Genomic DNA, 25352 nt, shown 5'->3' on the forward strand with positions numbered 1-25352 from the left:
GAAATTCATTACACCCTTTGGAGAAAATAAGTTTCCCTTATGACCGGCGAAGTAAAGTGGATGTAGTTTGGACCGTTTTGTTCTCTTAAGAAAAAGGGTGTGCCTCTGCTTAAAAATGGAACACGTAAGGAGGAGCTTCTAAGCCTTTCTCTTGTTGCCGATGAGTAATTTAAGCCTGTATCACCTAATGAAGTTCTCGCTTTTATTTTCTTTGCAAAATAGATGACCAGAATCCCACGATTGTGTGTCCTGCAAATGTGAACGTAAACACAGATGTTGCAGAGTCATATGCTTCAGTATCCCTTCAAAATTTCATGAGTATGTCAGACAATGTAGGAATCACTGACACTTGGATCAACGCAGGGGGCTCTGTGCATGATGTAGGCGATACGGTTTCATTTGACTACAGTACTATGCCTTATCAAGTAACTTATCAGGCACGAGATCACGCTGGAAATGCAGCCAACTGTTTAATTACAGTCACAGTAGGGGGTGAGTTTCAATTTTCCACCGCTTTTGCTGACTTAGAATTAAATACATTAGGTGTACTCTGATCGGCAAACTGGTTTCTCTAAATTATTTCTTCATCGTTTCTTTGCTTTGTAAATTGGCAATGGTTGCAATTGATAGAGAAGGTGAACGACCGACAAAGACCCCTTTATGTCATAGTTAACAAAATCACATATATCGTGATATGAGTTATTTCGTGCTTAGATTAAGACTTGGTCAAACTACACATTGCCTCATTTTCTCCAAATGATTTGAATGATACTCATTGCGAACATTAACCAATGTCCAATTTTGAAGAACGTAGTTGATAACTCGAGTGTCTGTTGTTTAAGTAACGGATGAATATGAATAACACCATTTTGCGATATTTTCTCTAACGTACGACATGGACGTAGTTCTTGAAAAAAAGTGTCCATATATCCCCATGGATTTATTGCATTCTGTTGCTTGTGACATAGATAGCGAGGATCCTATTACGTGTTCTGGTAATATTGAAATGGACACGGATTGCTAATTCTGAGTCGCATGCTTCAGTAAAGCCTTCCAGATTTTTGTAGTCTTAAAACTTTTTGGTTTGACATGTACCTGCGATAGACTAACTCTTGGGAAAAGAAGCCTATTATAGATACTGTGCTGCCACAGAATGTGTATGAACTGTCAAAGCCATTTCAATCTTGGATTAACAAATATGGAAATTAAAGTTGCGAAGTTTATAACATAATGCTAACATTCAATTGGTTTCTGACTTGGATTTCTCATTTTTACAGACAATGAAATGCCCACTATAACCTGTCCAGCAAATGGGTTAATCAACTTAAATACGGATGACGGGCAGTCGTATGCTACTAGCACAGTTCCCAGTGAAGCCATGCAACATGACAACGTTCAAGTCACCAGTGTCGTTATCACGGTTAATGATCAAAATGGCGAAGTTCTCTCTGCTGGTGCTACTAGGACTTTCCAGTTTGGCACCAACAGCTTGTACTACAAGATAACAGATTCTGCTGGCAACGAGAATTCCTGCACATTGACAATTGAAGTTGAAGGTAAGTGGTTCTTAATAAAAAAAACCCATCTAAACGTTCGAAAAATCTAAACTAAAACTTAAAGCCTAAAAAACAACTGCTGTAGTGAGTGGATTTCAGAAATAAAATGTTTAATGTTGGGTGTAGACAGGTTTTTAAGATGAGATGGAAGCGCATTCCAGGTTTGCACCGCTCTGAATTTGAAGGTCTACCTTCCCGATTCTGACTTAGGATGAGAAGGTACAATGTTTCCAGACATGTTAGATCATGTACAGTGGGAATGTTGATCAGATACTTTGATAAAATGTATATATACCAAGTTGGAAAATTGATAACATAATGCTAACATTCAATTGGGTTCTGACTTGTGTTTCTCATTTTTACAGACGATGAGATGCCCACTATAACCTGTCCATCAGATGGGTTAATAAATGCAAATACGGATAGCGGGCAGGCGTATGCTACCATTACACTTCCCAACGAAGACTTCGAAAATGACAATGTTGCAGTCGCCAGTGTCGTTATCACGACTGTTGATCCAAATGTCGCAATGCGTCGAAGAAGGCTTCTTAATGACGGAGATATGTTCAATCCTGGTGATGAAAGTACTTTCCCGTATGGCACCAACTACGTGTACTACATCATAACAGATACTTCTGGCAACGAAAATTCCTGCACATTGACCATTGAAGTTGGTGGTAAGTCGTTCTTCATAAAAGAAAATAACACTTCCTAAAAACACAAATTGCTTATAAAGCACTTCCACTATATGTATGCATGTTGCTCACCTTGTTGTCATTTTGAAATTCATTACACCCTTTGGAGAAAATAAGTTTCCCTCATAACTGGCGAAGTAAGTGGATGTAGTTTGGACCGTTTTGTTCTCTTAAGAAAAAGGGTGTGCCTCTGCTTAAAAATGAACACCTAAGGAGGAGCTTCTAAGCCTTTCTCTTGTTGCCGATGAGTAATTCAAGCCTGTATCACCTAATGAAATTCTCGCTTTCACTTTCTTTGCAAAATAGATGACCAGAATCCCATGATTGTGTGTCCTGCAAATGTGAACGTAAACACAGATGTTGCAGAGTCATATGCTTCAGTATCCCTTCAAAATTTCATGAGTATGTCAGACAATGTAGGAATCACTGACACTTGGATCAACGCAGGGGGCTCTGTGCATGATGTAGGCGATACGGTTTCATTTGACTACAGTACTACGCCTTATCAAGTAACTTATCAGGCACAAGATGATGCTGGAAATACAGTCAGCTGTAGTATTACAGTCACAGTTTGGGGTGAGTTTGAATTTTCCACCGCTTTTGCTGATTTAGAATTAAATACATTAGGTTTACTCTGATCGGCAAAGTGGTTTCTCTAAATTATTTCTTCATCGTTTCTTTGCTTTGTAAATTGGCGATGGTTGCAATTGATAGAGAAGGTGAACGACCGACAAAGACCCCTTGATGTCATAGTTAACAAAATCACATATATCGTGATATGAGTTATTTCGTGCTTAGATTAAGACTCGGTCAAAATACACATTGCCTCCTCATTTTCTCTAAATGATTTGAATGATACTCATTGCGAACATTAACCAATGTCCAATTTTGAAGAACGTAGTTGATAACTCGAGTGTCTGTTGTTTAAGTAACGGATGAATATGAATAACACCATTTTGCGATATTTTCTCTAACGTACGACATGGACGTAGTTCTTGAAAAAAAGTGTCCATATATCCCCATGGATTTATTGCATTGTGTTGCTTGCGACATAGATAGCCAAGATCCTATTACGTGTTCTGGTAATATTGAAATGGACACGGATTGCTAATTCTGAGTCGCATGCTTCAGTAAAGCCTTCCAGATATTTGTAGTCTTAAAACTTTTTGGTTTGACATGTACCTGCGATAGACTAACTCTTGGGAAAAGAAGCCTATTATAGATACTGTGCTGCCACAGAATGTGTATGCACCGTCAAAGCCATTTCAATCTTGGATTAACAAATATGGAAATTAAAGTTGCGAAGTTTATAACATAATGCTAACATTCAATTGGTTTCTGACTTGGATTTCTCATTTTTACAGACAATGAAATGCCCACTATAACCTGTCCATCAAATGGGTTAATAAACTTAAATACGGATGACGGGCAGTCGTATGCTACCAGCACAGTTTTCAGTCAAGACATGCATTATGACAACGTTCAAGTCGCCAGTGTCGTTATCACGGTTAATGATCAAAATGGTGAAGTTCTCTCTGCTGGTGCTGATAGGACTTTCCAGTTTGGCACCAACAGCTTGTACTACAAGATAACAGATTCTGCTGGCAACGAGAATAACTGCACATTGACAATTGAAGTTGAAGGTAAGTGGTTCTTAATAAAAAAAAACCCATCTAAACGTCCGAAAAATCTAAACTAAAACTTAAAGCCTAAAAAACAACTGGTGTAGTGAGTGGATTTCAGAAATAAAATGTTTAATGTTGGGTGTAGACAGGTTTTTAAGATGAGATGGAAGCGCATTCCAGGTTTGCACCCCTCTGAATTTGAAGGTCTTCCTTCCGGATTCTGACTTAGGATGAGGAGGTACAATGTTTCCAGATGTGTTAGATCGTGTACAGTGGGAATGTTGATCAGATACTTTGATAAAATGTACCGGTATATATACCAAGTTGGAAAATTGCTAACATAATGCTAACATTCAATTGGGTTCTGACTTGGATTTCTCATTTTTACAGACCATGAGATGCCCACTATAACCTGTCCATCAGATGGGTTAATAAATGCAAATACGGATAGCGGGCAGGCGTATGCTAACATTACACTTCCCAACGAAGACGTCAAAAATGACAATGTTGCAGTCGCCAGTGTCGTTATCACGACTGTTGATCCAAATGGCGCATCGCGTCGAAGAAGGCTTCTTTTTGTCGGAGATATGTTCAATCCTGGTGATCAAATGACTTTCCTGTATGGCACCAACTACGTGTACTACATCATAACAGATACTTCTGGCAATGAAAATTCCTGCACATTGACCATTGAAGTTGGTGGTAAGTTGTTCTTCATAAAAAAATAACTCTTCCTAAAAACACTAATTGCTTAGAAAGCACATCCACTATATGTATGCATGTTGCTCACTTTTGTCGTCATGCTGAAATTCATTACACCCTTTGGAGAAAATAAGTTTCCCTTATAACTGGCGAAGTAAAGTGGATGTAGTTTGGACCGTTTTGTTCTCTTAAGAAAAAGGGTGTGCCTCTGCTTAAAAATGGAACACCTAAGGAGGAGCTTCTAAGCTTTTCTCTTGTTGCCGATGAGTAATTCAAGCCTGTATCACCTAATGAAATTCTCGCTTTCATTTTCTTTGCAAAATAGATGACCAGGATCCCATGATTGTGTGTCCTGCAAATGTGAACGTAAACACAGATGTTGCAGAGTCATATGCTTCAGTATCCCTTCAAAATTTCATGAGTATGTCAGACAATGTAGGAATCACTGACACTTGGATCAACGCAGGGGGCTCTGTGCATGATGTAGGCGATACGGTTTCATTTGACTACAGTACTACGCCTTATCAAGTAACTTATCAGGCACAAGATGACGCTGGAAATACAGTCAGCTGTAGTATTACAGTCACAGTTTGGGGTGAGTTTGAATTTTCCACCGCTTTTGCTGATTTAGAATTAAATACATTAGGTTTACTCTGGTCGGCAAACTGGTTTCTCTAAATTATTTCTTCATCGTTTCTTTGCTTTGTAAATTGGCGATGGTTGCAATTGATAGAGAAGGTGAACGACCGACAAAGACCCCTTTATGTCATAGTTAACAAAATCACATATATCGTGATATGAGTTATTTCGTGCTTAGATTAAGACTTGGCCAAACTACACATTGCCTCATTTGCTCCAAATGATTTGAATGATACTCATTGCGAACATTAACCAATGTCCAATTTTGAAGAACGTAGTTGATAACTCGAGTGTCTGTTGTTTAAATAACGGATGAATATGAATAATACCATTTTGCGATATTTTCTCTAACGTACGACATGGACGTAGTTCTTGAAAAAAAGTGTCCATATATCCCCATGGATTTATTGCATTCTGTTGCTTGTGACATAGATAGCGAGGGTCCTATTACGTGTTCTGATAATATTGAAATGGACACGGATTGCTAATTCTGAGTCGCATGCTTCAGTAAAGCCTTCCAGATTTTTGTAGTCTTAAAACTTTTTGGTTTGACATGTACCTGCGATAGACTAACTCTTGGGAAAAGAAGCCTATTATAGATACTGTGCTGCCACAGAATGTGTATGCACCGTCAAAGCCATTTCAATCTTGGATTAACAAATATGGAAATTAAAGTTGCGAAGTTTATAACATAATGCTAACATTCAATTGGTTTCTGACTTGGATTTCTCATTTTTACAGACAATGAAATGCCCACTATAACCTGTCCATCAAATGGGTTAATAAACTTAAATACGGATGACGGGCAGTCGTATGCTACCAGCACAGTTTTCAGTCAAGACATGCATTATGACAACGTTCAAGTCGCCAGTGTCGTTATCACGGTTAATGATCAAAATGGCGAAGTTCTCTCTGCTGGTGCTGATAGGACTTTCCAGTTTGGCACCAACAGCTTGTACTACAAGATAACAGATTCTGCTGGCAACGAGAATAACTGCACATTGACAATTGAAGTTGAAGGTAAGTGGTTCTTAATAAAAAAAAAACCATCTAAACGTCCGAAAAATCTAAACTAAAACTTAAAGCCTAAAAAACAACTGCTGTAGTGAGTGGATTTCAGAAATAAAATGTTTAATGTTGGGTGTAGACAGGTTTTTAAGATGAGATGGAAGCGCATTCCTGGTTTGCACCCCTCTGAATTTGAAGGTCTACCTTCCCGATTCTGACTTAGGATGAGAAGGTACAATGTTTCCAGACATGTTAGATTGTGTACAGTGGGAATGTTGATCAGATACTTTGATAAAATGTATATATACCAAGTTGGAAAATTGATAACATAATGCTAACATTCAATTGGGTTCTGACTTGTGTTTCTCATTTTTACAGACAATGAAATGCCCACTATAACCTGTCCAGCAAATGGGTTAATAAACTTAAATACGGATGATGGGCAGTCGTATGCTACTAGCACAGTTCCCAGTGAAGCATTGCAAAATGACAACGTTGAAGTCTTGAGTGTCGTTATCACGGTTAATGATCAAAATGGCGAAGTTCTCTCTCCTGGCGCTAATAGGACTTTCCAGTTTGGCACCAACAACTTGTACTACAAGATAACAGATGTTGCTGGCAACGAGAATAACTGCACATTGACAATTGAAGTTGAAGGTTAGTGGTTCTTAATAAAAAAAAAACCATCTAAATGTCCGAAAAATCTAAACTAAAACTTGAAACCTAAAAAACGACTACTGTAGTGAGTGGATTTCAGAAATAAAATGTTTAATGTTGGGTGTAGACAGGTTTTTAAGATGAGATGGAAGCGCATTCCAGGTTTGCACCCCTCTGAATTTGAAGGTCTACCTTCCCGATTCTGACTTAGGATGAGAAGGTACAATGTTTCCAGACATGTTAGATCGTGTACAGTGGGAATGTTGATCAGATACTTTGATAAAATGTATATATACCAAGTTGGAAAATTTATAACATAATGATAACATTCAATTGGGTTCTGACTTGTGTTTCTCATTTTTACAGACGATGAGATGCCCACTATAACCTGTCCATCAGATGGGTTAATAAATGCAAATACGGATAGCGGGCAGGCGTATGCTAACATTACACTTCCCAACGAAGACGTCGAAAATGACAATGTTGCAGTCGCCAGTGTCGTTATCACGACTGTTGATCCAAATGGCGCATCGCGTCGAAGAAGGCTTCTTTTTGGCGGAGATATGTTCCATCCTGGTGATCAAATGACTTTCCCGTATGGCACCAACTATGTGTACTACATCATAACAGATACTTCTGACAATGAAAATTCCTGCACATTGACCATTGAAGTTGGTGGTAAGTCGTTCTTCATAGAAAAATAACTCTTCCTAAAAACACTAATTGCTTAGAAATCACTTCCACTATATGTATGCATGTTGCTCACTTTTGTCGTCATGCTGAAATTCATTACACCCTTTGGAGAAAATAAGTTTCCCTTATAACTGGCGAAGTAAAGTGGATGTAGTTTGGACCGTTTTGTTCTCTTAAGAAAAAGGGTATGCCTCTGCTTAAAAGTGGAACACGTAAGGAGGAGCTTCTAAGCCTTTCTCTTGTTGCCGATGAGAAAGGGGAAAAGAAGCCTATTATAGATACTGTGCTGCCACAGAATGTGTATGAACCGTCAAAGCCATTTCAATCTTGGATTAACAAATATGGAAATAAAAGTTGCGAAGTTTATAACATAATGCTAACATTCAATTGGTTTCTGACTTGGATTTCTCATTTTTACAGACAATGAAATGCCCACTATAACCTGTCCAGCAAATGGGTTAATAAACTTAAATACGGATGACGGGCAGTCGTATGCTACTAGCACAGTTCCCAGTGAAGACATGCAAAATGACAACGTTGAAGTCTTGAGTGTCAATATCACGGTTAATGATCAAAATGGCGAAGTTCTCTCTGCTGGTGCTAATAGGACTTTCCAGTTCGGCACCAACAGCTTGTACTACAAGATAACAGATGTTGCTGGCAACGAGAATTTCTGCACATTGACAATTGAAGTTGAAGGTAAGTGGTTCTTAATAAAAAAAACAACATCTAAACGTCCGAAGAATCTAAACTAAAACTTAAAGCCTAAAAAACAACTACTGTAGTGAGTGGATTTCCGAAATAAAATGTTTAATGTTGGGTGTAGACAGGTTTTTAAGATGAGATGGAAGCGTATTCCAGGTTTGCACCCCTCTGAATTTGAAGGTCTACCTTCCCGATTCCGACTGAGGATGAGAAGGTACAATGTTTCCAGACGTGTTAGATCGTGTACAGTGGGAATGTTGATCAGATTCTTTGATAAAATGTATATATACCAAGTAGGAAAATTTATAATATAATGCTAACATTCAATTGGGTTCTGACTTGTGTTTCTCATTTTTACAGACGATGAAATGCCCACTATAACCTGTCCATAAGATGGGTCAATAAATGCAAATACGGATAGCGGGCAGGCGTATGCTACCATTACACCTCCCAACGAAGACGTCGAAAATGACAATGTTGCAGTCCATTCGTTTGCACTACACTTTCTGGTTCTAAATGATGTCTCACTTTGGTACTCCATAACAACACCCTATGTTCCGACACCCCTAAGTTTGACACCCCTATGTTCCGACACCCCAATGTTTCAACTGCAAATATTCCTATTCCTAACCCTAACTGGCTAACCCTAACCCAACCCTAACCCTAACCCAACCCTAACCCTAACCGGGAGTACACAATCTTATGTGCAGGTTGTCGGAACATAGGGGTGTCGGAACATAGAGCAGTCACCGCTACACCAACGGTGATTTTTTTTTAAGCTGTGACAACAGAACTTGTACAAGTCACTCAGGTGTTGGTCTTTCGGTCGGTCGGCTCCCCCTCCCCCCAAAAAAATACCAAAAATGAACCCCCTAACTCGCCAAATTGTACCAAATTGTAACTGTTGAAAAAAATCAAACAAAATACATTAACCCTTACTCTCTGAGGGTAGTTTACTGCATGTCAGTTGGTTATGCCAATGCCCTCCAGCTGCAGTTTATTGGCAGATAGTTAGTCTTAACAGTGAAGGCTCCAATTGGCAGGAGTTGGAGGCCCTGGAGGGTGCCTGATACTGACCAGCTGGGGGCACTCACTTTGTTATCAGAGGACTCTCATTGTTCTCTGTGGCATGTATTGGAGTGCCTGTCCAGTTACCCTTGAAATGACATGGCAGATATTGGAGGGCCATGCAAAAAACATAGGAGATTTTCTTGAGGCACATATTGGCATGCGTTGGAGGGTCTAGTAGGGTAAGGGTTAAATACTTGACAAAAATTGTTTGCAACAATTTGTGGCATAGTTTGTGAACTTTTTTGAATAGAGGCAAGAAAATGTGTGGTAATGTGATAGTGAGGTGGTATTTTTGTGCGCTACGAACTTAGAAAGTTAGGGGGCTTCCGTACACCTGTCACTATGCATCACCCCTGCCTCTGGCCCTGTGTCAATTTAACGAGTCTCGGGGCATACAAGTGAGGATACAGTTGTATTATGGAGGCCGCTATTATTTTTGCATTTTTCAACAAAATGGGAACTGCTTATTTCAATCGACAATCCTGACCAAGTGAGTAATTGTATAATTTCATGCAAGACTTTCATGCAAGACGACCAGGGCTTCTCGTGCATTCTTACTAGTTTATGGTCTTTGCTAATTAGTTTATACGGAAAAAAAACAAGTGGACAAGAAACACGTCATTTTTATGAACATCAACGTCAAATCTAAAAAAAAACCACAAAATGAAAATGAAGAATACATGTATTCTCTTCTTTTTTTTTGGTGCAGACATGGAGCCACCAGCCGTCAGTTGTTCGTCTTCCTTCTCAGTGGAAACGCAAGAAGGATCGAACCAGGTGCTCGTTCCCTTGCCAGAATTCCTTGATAGGTCCGACAATGTTGGTTTGGGACCTAGCTTTGTCAGGTCCAGTTTACATGTAGGACGTTTTGAAGTCGGGGACAATGTGTCTTTCTGGTACCAAAACTCTGTTCCTGTTGTGTTAACCTACTACGCTTTTGACACGCGTGAAAACTATGCTTCCTGTGACCTCAATGTGACCGTGACGGGTAAGTGATCACCTTGAAATGTTTGGCAAATTTCATTTCTTAAGAGAGCATTCTTCAGGCGCGGTTCTACGGTTCTACAACAGTTAGTTCAGGCACATGTGACATACATGTACATATGCGATTTAAAAAAAAAAAATCTTGTGATAAGTAGCACAACTTTGTTGCGCGAATTTAAACGCGTGCATTCCACCCCCTTCTAAGATCTCAGTCATCGAGTGACGAAGAATTTTGAAACTTGGTACATGCATAGAGCAACTCGTCATAAACATACCGAAGAAATTTCATGACTATAGATCAAAGGGTTTTGGAATTATGGCTAATTAATTATACATATGTACAAATGGTAATTCTGCGCTGTGTACACGACGTATATGGAAAAATTCAGTTTTCACACCGCGTGGCGCCGGAAAATTTTTCACTGTGCGACAACCCGTGGCCCGATTTTAATGATTTTGGTATCAAAAGATGCGCAAGGCTCGAGGCTAAAAAGTCATATTAGCTCAGGTTGCGAAAAAACGAAAATTTGAGGCTATGGCGGAGAAAGTTGAGGGGGATTCCGCCCCCCTGGCCCTTTAGGGTTAAATGGTGATATATATTCTTTTAACGGATTGAGCAATTTCAGTAAATTTTTGTCGTCTAAAAGTAGCTTATGAAATTGGCTTTTGTTTCATTATATTTGCTGCTTACCAGTGCATATTTTTTAAAATGTGAAGTATAATTTTTGGGGTTTGGGTTCCGCTTGTTTTTAGCCACCCTGCACTGCCGTTGTTATATGTCTTAAAATTGAGTGTGATTGTCATTGACTGTAGATCCTGAGCCACCTGTCAATGTCACGTGTCCTGCTGATGTTGTCACTGACACAGTCGATGGCGAATCGTATGGCCTCGTGTCACTCCTCGCCGCATCGGCGACTGACAATACTGGCGTTGTGTCATTCTGGGTAACATTCGGTAGCATCACTCTGCCATCCGGTACAATGAGCCCAACGAGGTTTGAACACACACCCTCGACCCCACACGTTGTAGTCTACCACGTGGCCGATTTCGATGGGAACGAGGCTGTGTGTAATGCTACTGTCACAGTAAATGGTACGTAACGTCCCCTCAATCTATATTTATGTTTGTGGCAAAATTTGTTGTTGTCATCTTACAATGCCCAGACATTATTGGGTTTCATGGGTGGCAAGTGCGTAAAGCGCTCGCCTCTCACCACTGTGGCCCGGGTTTGATTCCCGGCTCGGACCAAATGAGTAGAGTTGTGCGTTGGTTCTCTCCTGTGCTACTAGGGTTTTTCTCCGGACCCTCCGGTTTTCCTCCTTCCGAAAAAACAACAAACACTTTTTATCTCTTGCTGTGCCCCGTGGTCAAACAAGGGTCATACGGCTGGCCGGCAGAGGTGCCTTTACGTGCCTGTGGCACGACCACGTTGTAGCATTGTCCTTCGCAATTCAACTCCTGAGCTGTGTATTCCAAGGAAACAATACAGGGTGAGTAGAAAAAAACGAAACCCCAATGTTGGGACCATTGTTTTAGTGAAGTTCTGCATGTAGCACTGTCAAAATGTAGGATATGAAAGTCCAACTCATAAGCTTTCTTTAAGTACATGAATCATTCAAATCACTCATGTACTTTTCAAGTTACGGAGTTTTAAACACAAACGCTGTGTTAAGGTTTTGTCCACAAATTACAAAAAAGGTCAGTGTTCTTTTAGCAAAACGAAAACAAATCACATAAGGATGTGTGGCAATTGTTTTTGTTTCACTGAAAGAACGCACATCTTTTTTGTGATCTGCTGACAGAACTTTAAAACGGTGGTTGTGTTTAAAACTCCATAACTTGAAAAGTGCATCAGTGATTTGAATGATTCTTGTACTAAAAGAATGCTTATCAATTGGGCTTTCATATCCTAGATTTTGAAAGTGCTACATGCAGAACTTCACTAAAACAATGGTCCCAACATTTGGGTTTCCTTTTTTTTTTACTCACTCCGTACTCTAGAATCCTGATTTCAATTCAAAGTTGCCGAGAAATGTTTTTGAATTTCTCCTGAAATCAAGGTCTGGGAAACGTTCTCATTCAGCCGATAGCAGTTACACGGTGTCATGCACTGAACCAACGAATAGCAACGATGCATGCGTGTCAATGCTTGCGCGCACCCATTAAAAATGAACTACTTGTACTAAAACAGAAATTTTCAAAAATGCGTCTGTAGACGCATCTGTGGAAATGATCTTCTTTTATTGTTTTCTTAAAAACAACAGCATGCCAGAAAGAATGATTTCACAGGGATTTTAGTACCATTACTATCTTTAAAGAGGATGTGGAATGCTCGAAGACATTTCCGTCATTTTTCGGGTATATGTAGCCTAAGGTGTGATGAAATAAAAACGACTATTGTTTCTGTCATGAAATGAGTACAAAAGGTACTTTTGAGAGCTGTTTTTCAGGTCCAGTTTCGACCCGAACGTGCAACTGTGTAAAAGTCGTCGTTGCGGGCAGCAAACAAAACACAGTAAATCGTGACGTAATAAACAGGACTCCCGATGCACAGTAGCATACACGAGTCCTGTTTATTACGTCACGATTTACTGTGTTTTGTTTGCTGCCCGCAACGACGACTTTTACACAGTTGCACGTTCGGGTCGAAACTGGACCTGAAAAACAGCTCTCAAAAGTACCTTTTGTACTCATTTCATGACAGAAACAATAGTCGTTTTTATTTCATCACACCTTAGGCTACATATACCCGAAAAATGACAGAAATGTCTTCGAGCATTCCACAACCTCTTTAAACAAGTATGCTTTTCAACAACATTTTTGTCAGTTGCTTTTGTGGACAGCTGCAATGATGTACTCTACCTTTAACAGATGCATCTGTTTATCCTTTCATTAGATGATGAACCGCCCAAGATAGCCTGCCCAACAGGTGTTCTCCTGGACATCCCAGATGGAGTTGTTACTGTGGCCGTCTCCCTGCCAGTCCCTGATGTCACAGATAACGTACCAGGGGAGATACTCATTGAGACGACTCCTGCCAATAACTCGCAATTTCCCGCGGTGGAGTCGACTATCGTCACCTACATTGCCACAGACAGGGCAGGGAATGTGGCATCCTGCAACATAACAGTCTTCATTGAAGGTGACAGACAGACTAGTATGACTCGTGACTCAGTTTCCACTTTCCGTGACTCTGACTCTGACTCGAGTCATGAAGGCAAATGACTCGGACTCGGGTCACTAAGACAAATGACCCGGACTCGGACTCAAAAGCCTTAGTGTCCCTACATCTTTAGAGCTGTTATTTCGTTCTGTTTGCTAACTGTTTTCTGGGGTTTTTGGTTGTCATAGATGTATTCGATTAATGGATATACCTATGACACTCTTTCGTACTACCCACCAATGAAATCTTCTTAGCACTAAGAAATTCTTACCTTCTTACCTAATTCTTGTGTTTATTCGAAATGGAGGAAAAAGCAAGAATCTATGCATTGTAATGGTTTTTTTTTGGCTTGGTTTTCAATTATTTGTCATTCAGACCTGTCTATTTTTTGTGGAAATAGTTACTAAAAAAAATAATAATAATAAATTAAAAATATACTGATGGGATCCAGGACAGTTCTGCGAGACCACTGATAATTGGTCCCAGCTCAATTCGAAACGCCCGTTCAATTTGGTTTTGTCTCGTCGTCTCCGAGTTTCAAATCCGTTTTACATTTTTGCTTTTTGGCAGATAACATCCCTCCAGTGTTGACCTGCCCAGACAACATGACCTTGCCCACGCTTTTCAACCGATCCTACGGGCCGGTATCCTGGCCAAACCCAACCGCCACAGACAACATTCCTGATCAGCCAATCGCAATAACCTCGGACATCCAACAGGGGGCGCTGTTTCCCTTAGGCCCGGTCACTATCGAACTGATAGGGACCGACTCGGCGGGAAATAATGGTTCCTGTCATTTCACCATAACGATAATCGGTAAGATAACTCATATTATGAATGTATGGCGATAACCCAATAGCTCCCAGTTGGACATCTGTAGATTTAGAGGTACCCTACAGCGGTGTTAAATTTAACACCATTGGGATCTATGCAGGACCATCTGGTGTTAGATTTTACTGGAGTTGTGCTATGGCCTTTGTGCACAAGTACCCCTTCAATGGCCTAGGAGAGTTGGGGGAGACCTAGACTGGTTCCCGGTCCATCCACTGCGTATTTCGTATGATCCAAAGTTATTGGGGGTGGGTATTAGTCTGGGACACCATCGCCAGTTAAATTTGAACGTGTTTGTGCGCCGACGACGCCTGACGCTCACGCGAAAGAATTTTCAACAATAATAGGGCCTAGATGCCATATATAACATAAAGAAGTCGGTGTAAACATCAGGCGATTTGAGAAAACTTGATGTAATGTCCTCCATGATCACAAGTCAATCACACATCAATCACATGTCAATCACAAGTCAATCGCAAGTCAATCACATGTCAATCACATGTCAATCACATGTCAATCACATTTCAATAGCATGTCAATCACAACTCAAAAGCATGTCAATCACAGGTCAATTACCAGTCAATTTCAAGTCAATCACAATCCAAGCACAAATCAATTACAAGTGAAGCACATGTCTGGACACAAGTCAGTCACAAGTCAATCACAAGTCAATCACAAGTCAATCACAAGTCAACCACAAGTCAATCACAAGTCAATCACTTGTCAACCACAAGTCAATCACAAGTCAATCACAAGTCAATCACTAGTCAATCACAAGTCAATCACATTTTAATCCCAACTCAATAACATGTCAATCACAGGTCAATCACAAGTCAATTTCAAGTCAATCACAAGTCAAGCACAAATCAATCACTAGTCAATCACAAATCAATCACAAGTCAATCACAAATCAATCACAAGTCAATCACAAGTCAATCACAAGACAATCACATGTCAATCACAAGTCAATCACAAGTCAATCACATGTCAATCACAAGTCAATCACTAGTCAATCACTAGTCAATCACAAGTCAACCACAAGTCAATCACTAGTCAATCACAAGTCAATCACAAGTCAACCACAAGTCAACCACAAGTCAATCACAAGTCAATCACAGGTCAATCTCAGGGCAATCACAAGTCAATCACAAGTCAATCGCATGTCAATAACGAGACAATCACAAGTCAATCACATGTCAATCACAAGTCAATCACAGGTCAATCTCAGGGCAATCACAAGTCAATCACAAGTCAATCGCATGTCAATAACAAGACAATCACAAGTCAATCACAAGTCCATCACTAATCAATCACAATTTAATCACAGGTCCATCACATGTCAATCACAAGTCAATCAAAACACAAAATACATATTCTTTGTAGAGAAACATTTGAGTACGTGAGAAAGATTATTGTTTATGTCATTTTTAAACTGATATTTATTTTTGGCTTTTTCATCAACGGTGCTAATTGTTCCTCACAGACATTGAAAATCCTGTTATTTACGGATGTCCGGGGAATTTGAATTACTCCACTGATCTCGGAGAGCCCTTTGGACGTGCATCCTACGAAGAACCGACAGCTGTCGACAATTCAGGATCGGTCGAGGTGATAGGACTTCAAAGGAGCAACATATTCGAGATCGGGCCGACAGAGGTAGTTTACGTCGCCGTCGACAAAGCACTAAATCTGGCAGAGTGTCGTTTTACAGTTACAGTTTATGGTAAGTGAATGAAAAAAAGATGGCAATCCAAAGTCAATCACAAATCAATCACAAATCGGTCGCAACTTGAACAATCAGGTTTTGTCCCTCACCGACATACTTTATTAACATTGTCAGTGTTGTTCGAGGGCTTGGGAGAAAACTAAAATCAGAAGTTTACTCAGGTGGGAATCGAACCCACAACCTCCTGCTGATTGGTTAGCAGGTAAAGTAAAACAGGTGAGTTAGGTTGGCGTAGCGGTACTTTCCTCGCCTTCCACCGCTGTGACCCGGGTTCGAAATCCGCCTGGGCCAATATCTGGATTTGGATTTTCAGTCCCTGCCTGATTCCGAGGTTTTCCCCAGAATATTCTTCTGGGGTTTTCCTCCAACCTCTAAAACTGTCATTTTTTTGTCATTGTCTTCTCTCCGCAGGTTTCTTTAGGCCTGCGTGCTACAGTGCCTACAGCACTCTTCAGGAATCCTTGGTTTCATTACCAGAAACAAATGAATTATAAGAAAAATAAGTTGAAATGTTTTGATTCATTTGAGTCTTGTTATCGAGTTTAACAAGCTTACTGCAATATGTGGAGAAATAGGTATGCATGAGAAAGACCCCCCAAAAAACCTGAGAATGAAAAGCTTTGATTACATTTAGAAATTATTAGATGTAATTGTAGTCTAGTTTAAAGAAATAGTGCGTTCCATTACTTCCCCCAGCTTACTCGCGCCTGGCTCCTCGCGTGATGACAGATATGCGCAGTGAAGCTAAGCAAGGAACGGTTTCGGGTAAAGTTTCGTGCAAGAGCTGGAAAGTTGAACTTGACATGACACATGAGGCGCCCGTCGGACGTCACGTTGGCAGCCATGTTTATTGCATGGCCTTATGGGATACTTACCCAAGGAACCGGCTCGGCGAGTCGGTTACTTGGGCCAGGCTCGAGTAAGCACGAGAAGTCACGTGAGAGGTAAATTGAACGAGTAAGCGCGGGAGAAGTAATCGAACGCACTGAAAAAAAGGTAACTCGCTCAGTCAATTAAGTGACGTTAGGAATTACTTCAAAATGTCTGTCCATTGGACAGACTTTATTCCGATCAATGCTCCCACCAGTCTCCGATGTTTTATAACGACATCAACACTGGCACCACAGCTTGCAATCGCCCACACTGTAATATGTGCAGGTCCATCCACAATCCACCCAAGATCGACAGTCCCAAAGGCAGTTATACACCCAGAGGACAATTCACTTGCGTATCCACCAACCTGGTGTATTGTATCTCCTGCCAACTATGCGGTGTCCACTACATCGGCGAAATGAAGCGTCGTTTGGCTGACCGATATACTGAGCACCTTCCAAGTGTCCGACTCAATCTCCCCGGACACCCTGTGGCACGCCACTTCTCCAAGCCACTACACATGTGTGACGCGTGTGTGTCCTGACCATGACAACATCGAACGCCCAGCGCTTGGAGATGGAGCAACACATCATCTACAAGCTTGGAACGCTCACACCAGACGGTTTGGATGTGGATTTTTCTGCATTCAAACAGTCAGTCCAGCTCTGATGAAAGCCCAGCGGGGCCGAAAATTTAGCCAGAATAAGTCCTGGTGAGCACTGCTTTAGCTTTTGTTTTCATTACTTGTACTTTGCTTTTAATTTGCAGACATGGAAAGCCCTGATGTTCAGAATTGCCCGTCAGACTTTGAGGTCTTCATCATTCAACTTTCGATGGCGAGCACCGTCACCGTAGGGTGGCAGGAACCAGACTTCACAGATAACTCCGGCATTGAGGTTGCCGTGAGTTCCACTCCCATTTCCAACAATCAGATGCAGTCTGTAGGGACTTATCCAGTGACTATAACTGGGGCGGATCCTTCGGGCAATACTGCAGTCTGCACGTTCATCGTGGAAGTCCGTGGTGGGTAGTACTACCGTACTTGATTTCTGTTTTGCCACAAGTATGAGATGAACTTAAACCAATGAAGCATATCTGCAAATACATGAACTTGAAAGATTAGGAATGGTTACCAGAAGATTACACATTTTAGACTTTTGGTGGAGTATCATTATAGTTTCAGTTTGCTGTAACACCATAAGGTAATAACTACTGTCGCTAGTAGATTCAGTTGTGATAAGAACAGTCCGGCTTAGTTCTAAAATGACCTTGTCCTGTTTTATTATCTACTTTCCTGTGTTGTAGGACTCATACTTGTACTTGTACTCGAATGTCAAAGTACGAAATGATGGTACTCGTACTCGGGCAGCAAAGTACTCATACTCGACATGTCGAGATTGTACTTGATCATCAAAGTGCTTGAATAGCAGTACTCGAAAAAAATATGGTATAGCTTGACTTACCAGGCCATATTTCATCGATACTTTCATTTTTGAAATTGTTGATTGGCTTGTGGAGAAATCCAAGTTTCCTGATTTTCCTCTGTGCACGTCCGGACAAACACATTTAACAGCTAGCCGTGAGTGGGTCTGTATATCGGTCTCACTGGGGCCTGGGCCAAGTACGCACAATAAACCATTCGCTGTATGGCCGTATTCGGAAAAACAAGGACTTGTACTCGTACTTGGAATACAAGTACTCGTACTCGGAAGTACAAGTACTCGTAATCGTACTCGGGAGTACAAGTACTCATACTCGGAGACCTGTACTTGTACTCAGAAGTACAAGTACTCATACTCGTATTCGGTAACCTAAGTACTCGGCAGTACTCGGCAGTACTCGGAACTTGAAAAAAAGTACTCGGAACTTGGAAAAAAGTACTCGACTACAACACTGCTACTTTCGCTAAGTACGTTGAAAGGCGGTGGGACTTCTCGCATTTATCTTCACTGAGGCTGAGTGAGATAAGTTTTGACGTTTCGACTAGCCTGCTCTAGTCATCGTCTGGAGACTAAGAGATGCTTCTCCTTAAAGTAGGCTGTGTTAAGATTGGGAGTGTGAATGGGATGTATTATGATTGGTGCTCGTGTTGGTGGATTCTGATTGGTTGTCTGCTGGGCATTGTGTTTTTACCCCTCAGCCGAGAGGCTCGAGGGGTATTGTCATCGCCTAGGGCGTCCATCCGTCCGTCCGCCCGTTCTGACCATACCACCCTTGTGGGGTGATGTTCCTTTCAGGACACATCACCCCACTTTTTTCACAATAGAAAAACATCACCCCAGAAGGGAATCTTTAGAAAAAGGGATAATGGGAACACAATGCCATCACCCCACAATTCCGTCTGGCTGGAATGTCCGTCCGTCCGTATGTCCGTTCTGACCATACCACCCTTATGGGGTGATGTTCCTTTCAGGACACATCACCCCACTTTTTTCACAATAGAAAAACATCACCCCAGAAGAGAATCTTTAGAAAAAGGGATAATGGGAACACAATGCTATCACCCCACAATTCCGTCTGGCTGGAACGTCCGTCCGTCCGTCCGTCCGGGTAGCTTGGTTTCCGGATGATAACTTGAGTTAGAAATGTTGTTTGGGGTTGTTACTTCGGTAGGGGGTTGCCCTTGGGAGTAGGCAAGTTGGGATTGGTTTTGAGGTCAAAAGGTCAAAGGTCAAGGTCACCGTGGTGAGTTAAAGGTAAATGGTTTCCGGATGATAACTTGAGTTAGAAATGATATTTTGGTGTCTAACTTTGGTAGAGGGTTGCCCTTTGGAGTAGGCAAGTTGGGATTGGTTTTGGGGTCAAAAGGTCAAAGGTCAAGGTCACCATGGTGAGTTAAAGGTAAATGGTTTCCGGATGATAACTTGAGTTAGAAATGATATTTTGGTGTCTAACTTTGGTAGTGGATTGCCCTTGGGAGTAGGCAAGTTGGGATTGGTTTTGGGGTCAAAAGGTCAAAGGTCAAGGTCACCATGGTGAGTTAAAGGTAAATGGTTTCCGGATGATAACTTGAATTAGAAATGATATTTTGGTGTCTAACTTTGGTAGAGGGTTGCCCTTGGGAGTAGGCAAGTTGGGATTGGTTTTGGGGTCAAAAGGTCAAAGGTCAAGGTCACCATGGTGAGTTAAAGGTAAATGGTTTCCGGATGATAACTTGGGTTAGAAATGAGATTTTGATGTCTAACTTTGGTAGGGGGTTGCCCTTGGGAGTAGGCAAGTTGGGATTGGTTTTGGGGTCAAAAGGTCAAAGATCAAGGTTACCGTGGTGAGTTAAAGGTAAATGGTTTCCGGATGATAACTTGAGTTAGAAATGAGATTTTGGTGTCTAACTTTGGTAGTGGGTTGCCCTTGGGAGTAGGCAAGTTGGGATTGGTTTTGGGGTCAAAAGGTCAAAGATCAAGGTTACCGTGGTGAGTTAAAGGTAAATGGTTTCCGGATGATAACTTGAGTTAGAAATGAGATTTTGGTGTCTAACTTTGGTAGTGGGTTGCCCTTGGGAGTAGGCAAGTTGGGATTGGTTTGGGGGTCAAAAGGTCAAAGGTCAAGGTCACCGTGGTGAGTTAAATGTAAATGGTTTCCGGATGATAACTTGAGTAAGAAATGAGATTTTGGTGTTTGACTTAGGTAGGGGGTTGCCCTTGGGTACAAGCAAGCTGGGATTGGTTTTGGGGTCAAAAGGTCAAAGGTCAAGGTCACCGTGGCGAGTTAAATGTAAATGGTTCCGAATGATAACTTGAGTTAGAAATGAAATTTTGGTGTCTAACTTCGGTAGGGGTTTTTCCATTGGTACAGGCATGTTGGGACTGGTTCTGGGGTCAAAGACCAAAGGTCAAGGTCACCATGTTGAGTTAAAGGTTAATGGTTTCCGGATGATAATTTGACTCTGGCTGAGGGGTTTCAACAGCAACGCTGTTATTTTATCAGACTGTTCTTATCAGATCTAAATGTACTAAGCGACGGTACCGTAGTTATTACCACATGGTGTTACCGCAAACCGAAACTAGACAAGAAGATTTGATTGTGAACAACAGTTTAAATGGTTTTCATCAATGATAAACTGGCTACACAACCAGTGGCGGCGGAATGGTTTTTGAAACTGGGGGGGGGGGGGGGGGCATCACTAAAAAGGGGCACTTGCTCAGTAAAAGGCAGCTTCCTTTGATAGAGCAGCATGTCAAAGGTCATCTAGGGTCACATCCACCATGCCAGGGGGATCATTTTACGTGCTGTATTTTTTACTTTCTAGCGTACGACATGACACCTCCTCACTTCGATAACGACTGTCCGGCGAGGTTTTCCTTCGACAACGACCCTGGGTCAGATTCCTGGTTCTCTGAGGATCACCTCGTGGTAGCGATAGATGACAATAGTGGGTTAGCAACTGTTGTCTACACCAACGAGTTGTCTTCTTATCCTATCGGTTTGACGGAGGTCTCGGTGTATGCAGAGGACAGCGCTGGTAACAACGCTACCTGCAGCTACATCATTGAAGTCGTCGGTACGTTTGCCACAATGTAATATATAAATAATATTCATAAATACCTAAGACAGTTCACCCATTCCTATTGGTTGAGAGCCCGTCACGTGGCTAGTCTTAAACGGATGATAAAGACATGGCTAGCTGGTCTTATAAACACTTTTCCAGTGTCACATGAAATTTGGACTTCTAAAAATCCAGTGCCTCTTACCGTCTTTTTGGTTGAACGTTCGTAATACTCACGTAGGCATGCCCAATACTACCAGTTAGTCAGTATTTTATAGTCCTAAATTCACAACGCAACAACACCAGTTGATAACGACACCGTGATGGTGTCTCAAGCTCCTGATACGAGCTCTGTGACTCAAGTCCCAAAAAGGTATCTTTTATTTACTGGTATCAATGTTGTTATGTGAAATTTAAAAAGTGACAGTTTAAAAAAAGACTAGACTTGAAACAACTTTACGTGAGGATAGATCTTTTGATATTTTTTGTTGTTGCTATTTTCTCTCAGATGTTGATCCCCCCAACATCACCAACGGTTGTCCTGGTGACATCATAATAAACACAGCCCTTGGAGTAGCTGTTGGGTATCCGACGTGGACAACTCCTGAAGCGACCGATAATTCAGGTCAGAAAATAGCCTTGGACAAGGCGCTTGTCAGTTTTCGACCGTACGCGGTAAACGATCGGCGGCATATCCTCGCTATGCATTGCATTAAAAAATACAACGCAAACAGCGACCTCATTAGTCATGCGGCCACTATTTTATGCAAATCATTTGGATCCCGACGAATGCCTTGGTCCAGTCCTCCATGTGAGGTTTTGGGGGTGGTGCTCATTATGCGAATAGCCTAACCTTAAAAGTTGTTTTCTTATTGGTCGATTCGTTGTGTGGAAACTTGCATTATTTAGCTAGCGGTACCGGCCGGCTAGACATGTACTGTACATAATACATACACACGTTGTGTGTCGATGTCTCACCTTACACACAGCACCAATGCACAAAAAAATGTGGTTTCTGACACGCCCGCAAAGGGCGAGTAGCTGCAAATGATTGGATGACGTCGAGATTTACCAACATGTGATTGGACACTCCACATATTAGCCCCGCCTACACAAAATCTGTATTCGCATATGAGGTCGTTCGCTGGAAATCTAGTGCAAAATAAGGAAAAACGTAAGCTTTCGCAAATGATTTGCATAAAATAGTGGCCGCATGAGGTCGCTGTTCACGTTGAATTTTTAATGCACTGCATAACGAGGATATGTTGCCGATCGTTTACTGCGAACGGACGAATAAAGACGAACGCCTTGACCAAAGCTAGTCAGAAAAATGCAAATGAATTTCTTCTTGTTGAGTGGATTGTCTTTGAAATTAACTTCAATCTTTGCACATATACAGGAGCCATTTTATGGCAGAAATCTTTTAGGTGCGTCAATGAAAACAAAATAATCTTTCCAAAAAATGATATTAAATTAAAGTTAACAAAATGCATCTCAAGTCAAAGGGTATGTTTCTATGTATAGGGATTGCTAGCTTAAAAGGAAAATAAACCATTTGCAAACATCAAAAAATAAAACTACTAAATCATTTTGAAATACCTTGCTGGACTGTTAGTGAATGACAGTGTAAAGCATCCTGTAAAATCATGGCACCTGGTATACTGTCATTTTCAAGAAAAGTGGTATTTTTGTATCAATTTCCAACGCTGGTCAGTGGCTTTTTTGAAATACTGGCCCCAATTGACCATCGCACTTGTTTGCAATCCATTACACACCTATGAACGGGTACAATCCAGCTAGACTGGTTTCTTGACCTTACAGTTCCCCAATGTATGTAAACTGCACTCTGTTTCTTCTTATATGGAGTCAGGGAACCAGACTACAGGAAAATGGTTGTTTTTCTTGGTTTTTATAGCATTTTCGAACCCAAAACCTCAAAAAAGTCAGTGTAACTATATTTGCTATATATTTCCAACCCCCCAATTCCATCCATTTCTGAAATTTACAGCAAAAGCAAATGATGTATATTCCCTTTAAAGGGACTGAATACACAACATTTGCAAACATTAAAAAACAAAAACAAAATACAGTCAAACCTGTACAGAAAGACCGCTCAAGGGAAACAATAAAAGCGGTCTTTATAGACAGGTGGTCTCTCTGTACAGGTTGGAAATATTTGCCCTCCCTTTGGCTTCCCTAACTTAATGCGGGGGGTCATTACAGTCTAAACCTGCCTCATCCAAAAGTACATGTATGTTCTTCTTTCCTTTAGTTATTTGTTTAAAACATAACTATTTCTTTTAAAAAAAATAATGAAATTAAAAGTCATAAATGTGAATGCTTTCAAGTCATGCACATGCCTACTTGCCTAGTGCATTTTGTTGAATGGAGCTCAGCTATCCAAGCTGCTGCACTGACAATAGGGGCATTGTTGATGGACCACAGACCCAGATTAAGCTTGAAAATGTCCTGGAAATCCTGTGGTTGAGTTACTAATCCTCTGAAGTGGTTTATGTGGCTCTTGCTTTTTCTTTTGAGTAAGGAATCAACCATTGTACTGAAGCAAGTGGGCATTTTGTGGTCACTTGTCATAGCTTGTGGTCGTTCTGTACAGACTTTAGCATTCCTATGGAAGCAAAATGTGCCGTCGCTGGTCACGTTAAGCAGGTGGTCTTTCTATACAGGACTTAAGTAATGGGATTTGTCAGCGGGGGATTTTTAAATGGTCGTTACGGACAGGTGGTCTTTGTGTACAGTGGGTCACTAAGGCAGGTTTTACTGTACCAAATTATTATGAAATACCTGACTGGAGTGTTAGTGAATGACAGTCTAAAGCTTCCTGTAAAATCATGGCACCCGGTGTGCTATAATTTTCCAGAAAGTGGTATTTTGGTATCAATTTCCAACGCTGGTCGGCCGACCAGCGTTGAAAAAAAACTGGCTTTTTTTCAAACACTGCCCCAATTTGCCATATTTAGTTACATGTAGTCCACATTTTGTTTGCAATCGATTACAGGCCTATGAACGGGTACAAGCCAGCTAGACTGGTTCCCTGATCTTACAATTTCCTGATCTCTATAAATTGCTCCGTTTCATCTGAAGTGGGTCAGGGAACCAGACTACAAGAACACGGTTATTTTTCTTGGTTTTTCCAGCATCAAAATTCAAAGCTCAGACTTAAAACAAGTCAGTGTAACAATATTTGCTATATATTACTTACCCCAAGTCTATCCATGGCTGAAAATTACAGCAAATGCAAATGTTGTATTTTTTTTTAAACACTGCTGACTTCATTGGCTGTTTCGGCAAACACGCTGAAACAGCCTTTTCGTTAAGATTTTATTTTTTAATCTTTGAAAATCAATATAAAATACTCTGTAAGAGACCTGAACATGACTTTTGCAGGAGTTGATAGAATAATCTAGGGTCTTCATTTTTTAATATTACGTGCAAAATCACGTGACCCTTCATTCCGGTTAAAACCGGAAGTGCATTGTAATTTGCACTACAGGTCCGATTGGGTTCAAAGTTGGTATGCACCTAGACCGGGATGTGTTATAGATGAAATTAGATGTGACATCATGATGACGTCATCACATGACACGTGACGTCATAATTCAAAGCCCCACCATTTATTATAAACAGAGCTACATATCCTTCCTGGATGGAACTTATACTTGAAACTTTACATGTCACATATGTCATAAAAAAGTTGCCTAAACATCCCTGTGTTTGTCCACAAACATAAATCTAGTTTTGAAGTTGAAATTTTTATTTTTTTTTTAACTCGGAGCAGGCGAAGTGACGCTGACATCTGATCACCAATCTGGGGATTCTTTTGACATTAGAGATACATTGGTGACCTACACGGCGATTGATGCACATAACTTGACGGACACGTGCACATTTGTGGTCACTGTAATAGGTAAGAGTTTGTTGCG

The 25352-nt window shown here is 41.0% G+C and overlaps 1 protein-coding gene across 1 annotated transcript in view; it reads left to right on the forward strand.

The window, feature by feature from the left end:
• Positions 1 to 25352, forward strand: part of LOC119725047 — a 115478-nt gene that overhangs the window by 45093 nt on the left and 45033 nt on the right. Inside the window, exons 17-35 of the mRNA XM_038196412.1 lie at positions 223 to 492; positions 1278 to 1556; positions 1922 to 2233; positions 3616 to 3894; positions 4267 to 4578; positions 4904 to 5173; positions 5959 to 6237; positions 6604 to 6882; positions 7249 to 7560; positions 7996 to 8274; positions 10061 to 10339; positions 11149 to 11427; positions 13232 to 13477; positions 14069 to 14314; positions 15813 to 16052; positions 17697 to 17951; positions 21175 to 21426; positions 21920 to 22036; positions 25208 to 25336. Coding sequence (XP_038052340.1) covers positions 223 to 492; positions 1278 to 1556; positions 1922 to 2233; positions 3616 to 3894; positions 4267 to 4578; positions 4904 to 5173; positions 5959 to 6237; positions 6604 to 6882; positions 7249 to 7560; positions 7996 to 8274; positions 10061 to 10339; positions 11149 to 11427; positions 13232 to 13477; positions 14069 to 14314; positions 15813 to 16052; positions 17697 to 17951; positions 21175 to 21426; positions 21920 to 22036; positions 25208 to 25336 — 4914 coding nt within the window. The remainder of the gene's footprint in view (positions 1 to 222; positions 493 to 1277; positions 1557 to 1921; positions 2234 to 3615; positions 3895 to 4266; positions 4579 to 4903; positions 5174 to 5958; positions 6238 to 6603; positions 6883 to 7248; positions 7561 to 7995; positions 8275 to 10060; positions 10340 to 11148; positions 11428 to 13231; positions 13478 to 14068; positions 14315 to 15812; positions 16053 to 17696; positions 17952 to 21174; positions 21427 to 21919; positions 22037 to 25207; positions 25337 to 25352) is intronic.

This window comes from Patiria miniata, unplaced genomic scaffold, assembly GCF_015706575.1.
Source record: "Patiria miniata isolate m_02_andy unplaced genomic scaffold, ASM1570657v1 HiC_scaffold_18, whole genome shotgun sequence".
In the NCBI taxonomy this organism is placed as follows: Eukaryota; Metazoa; Echinodermata; class Asteroidea; order Valvatida; family Asterinidae; genus Patiria; species Patiria miniata.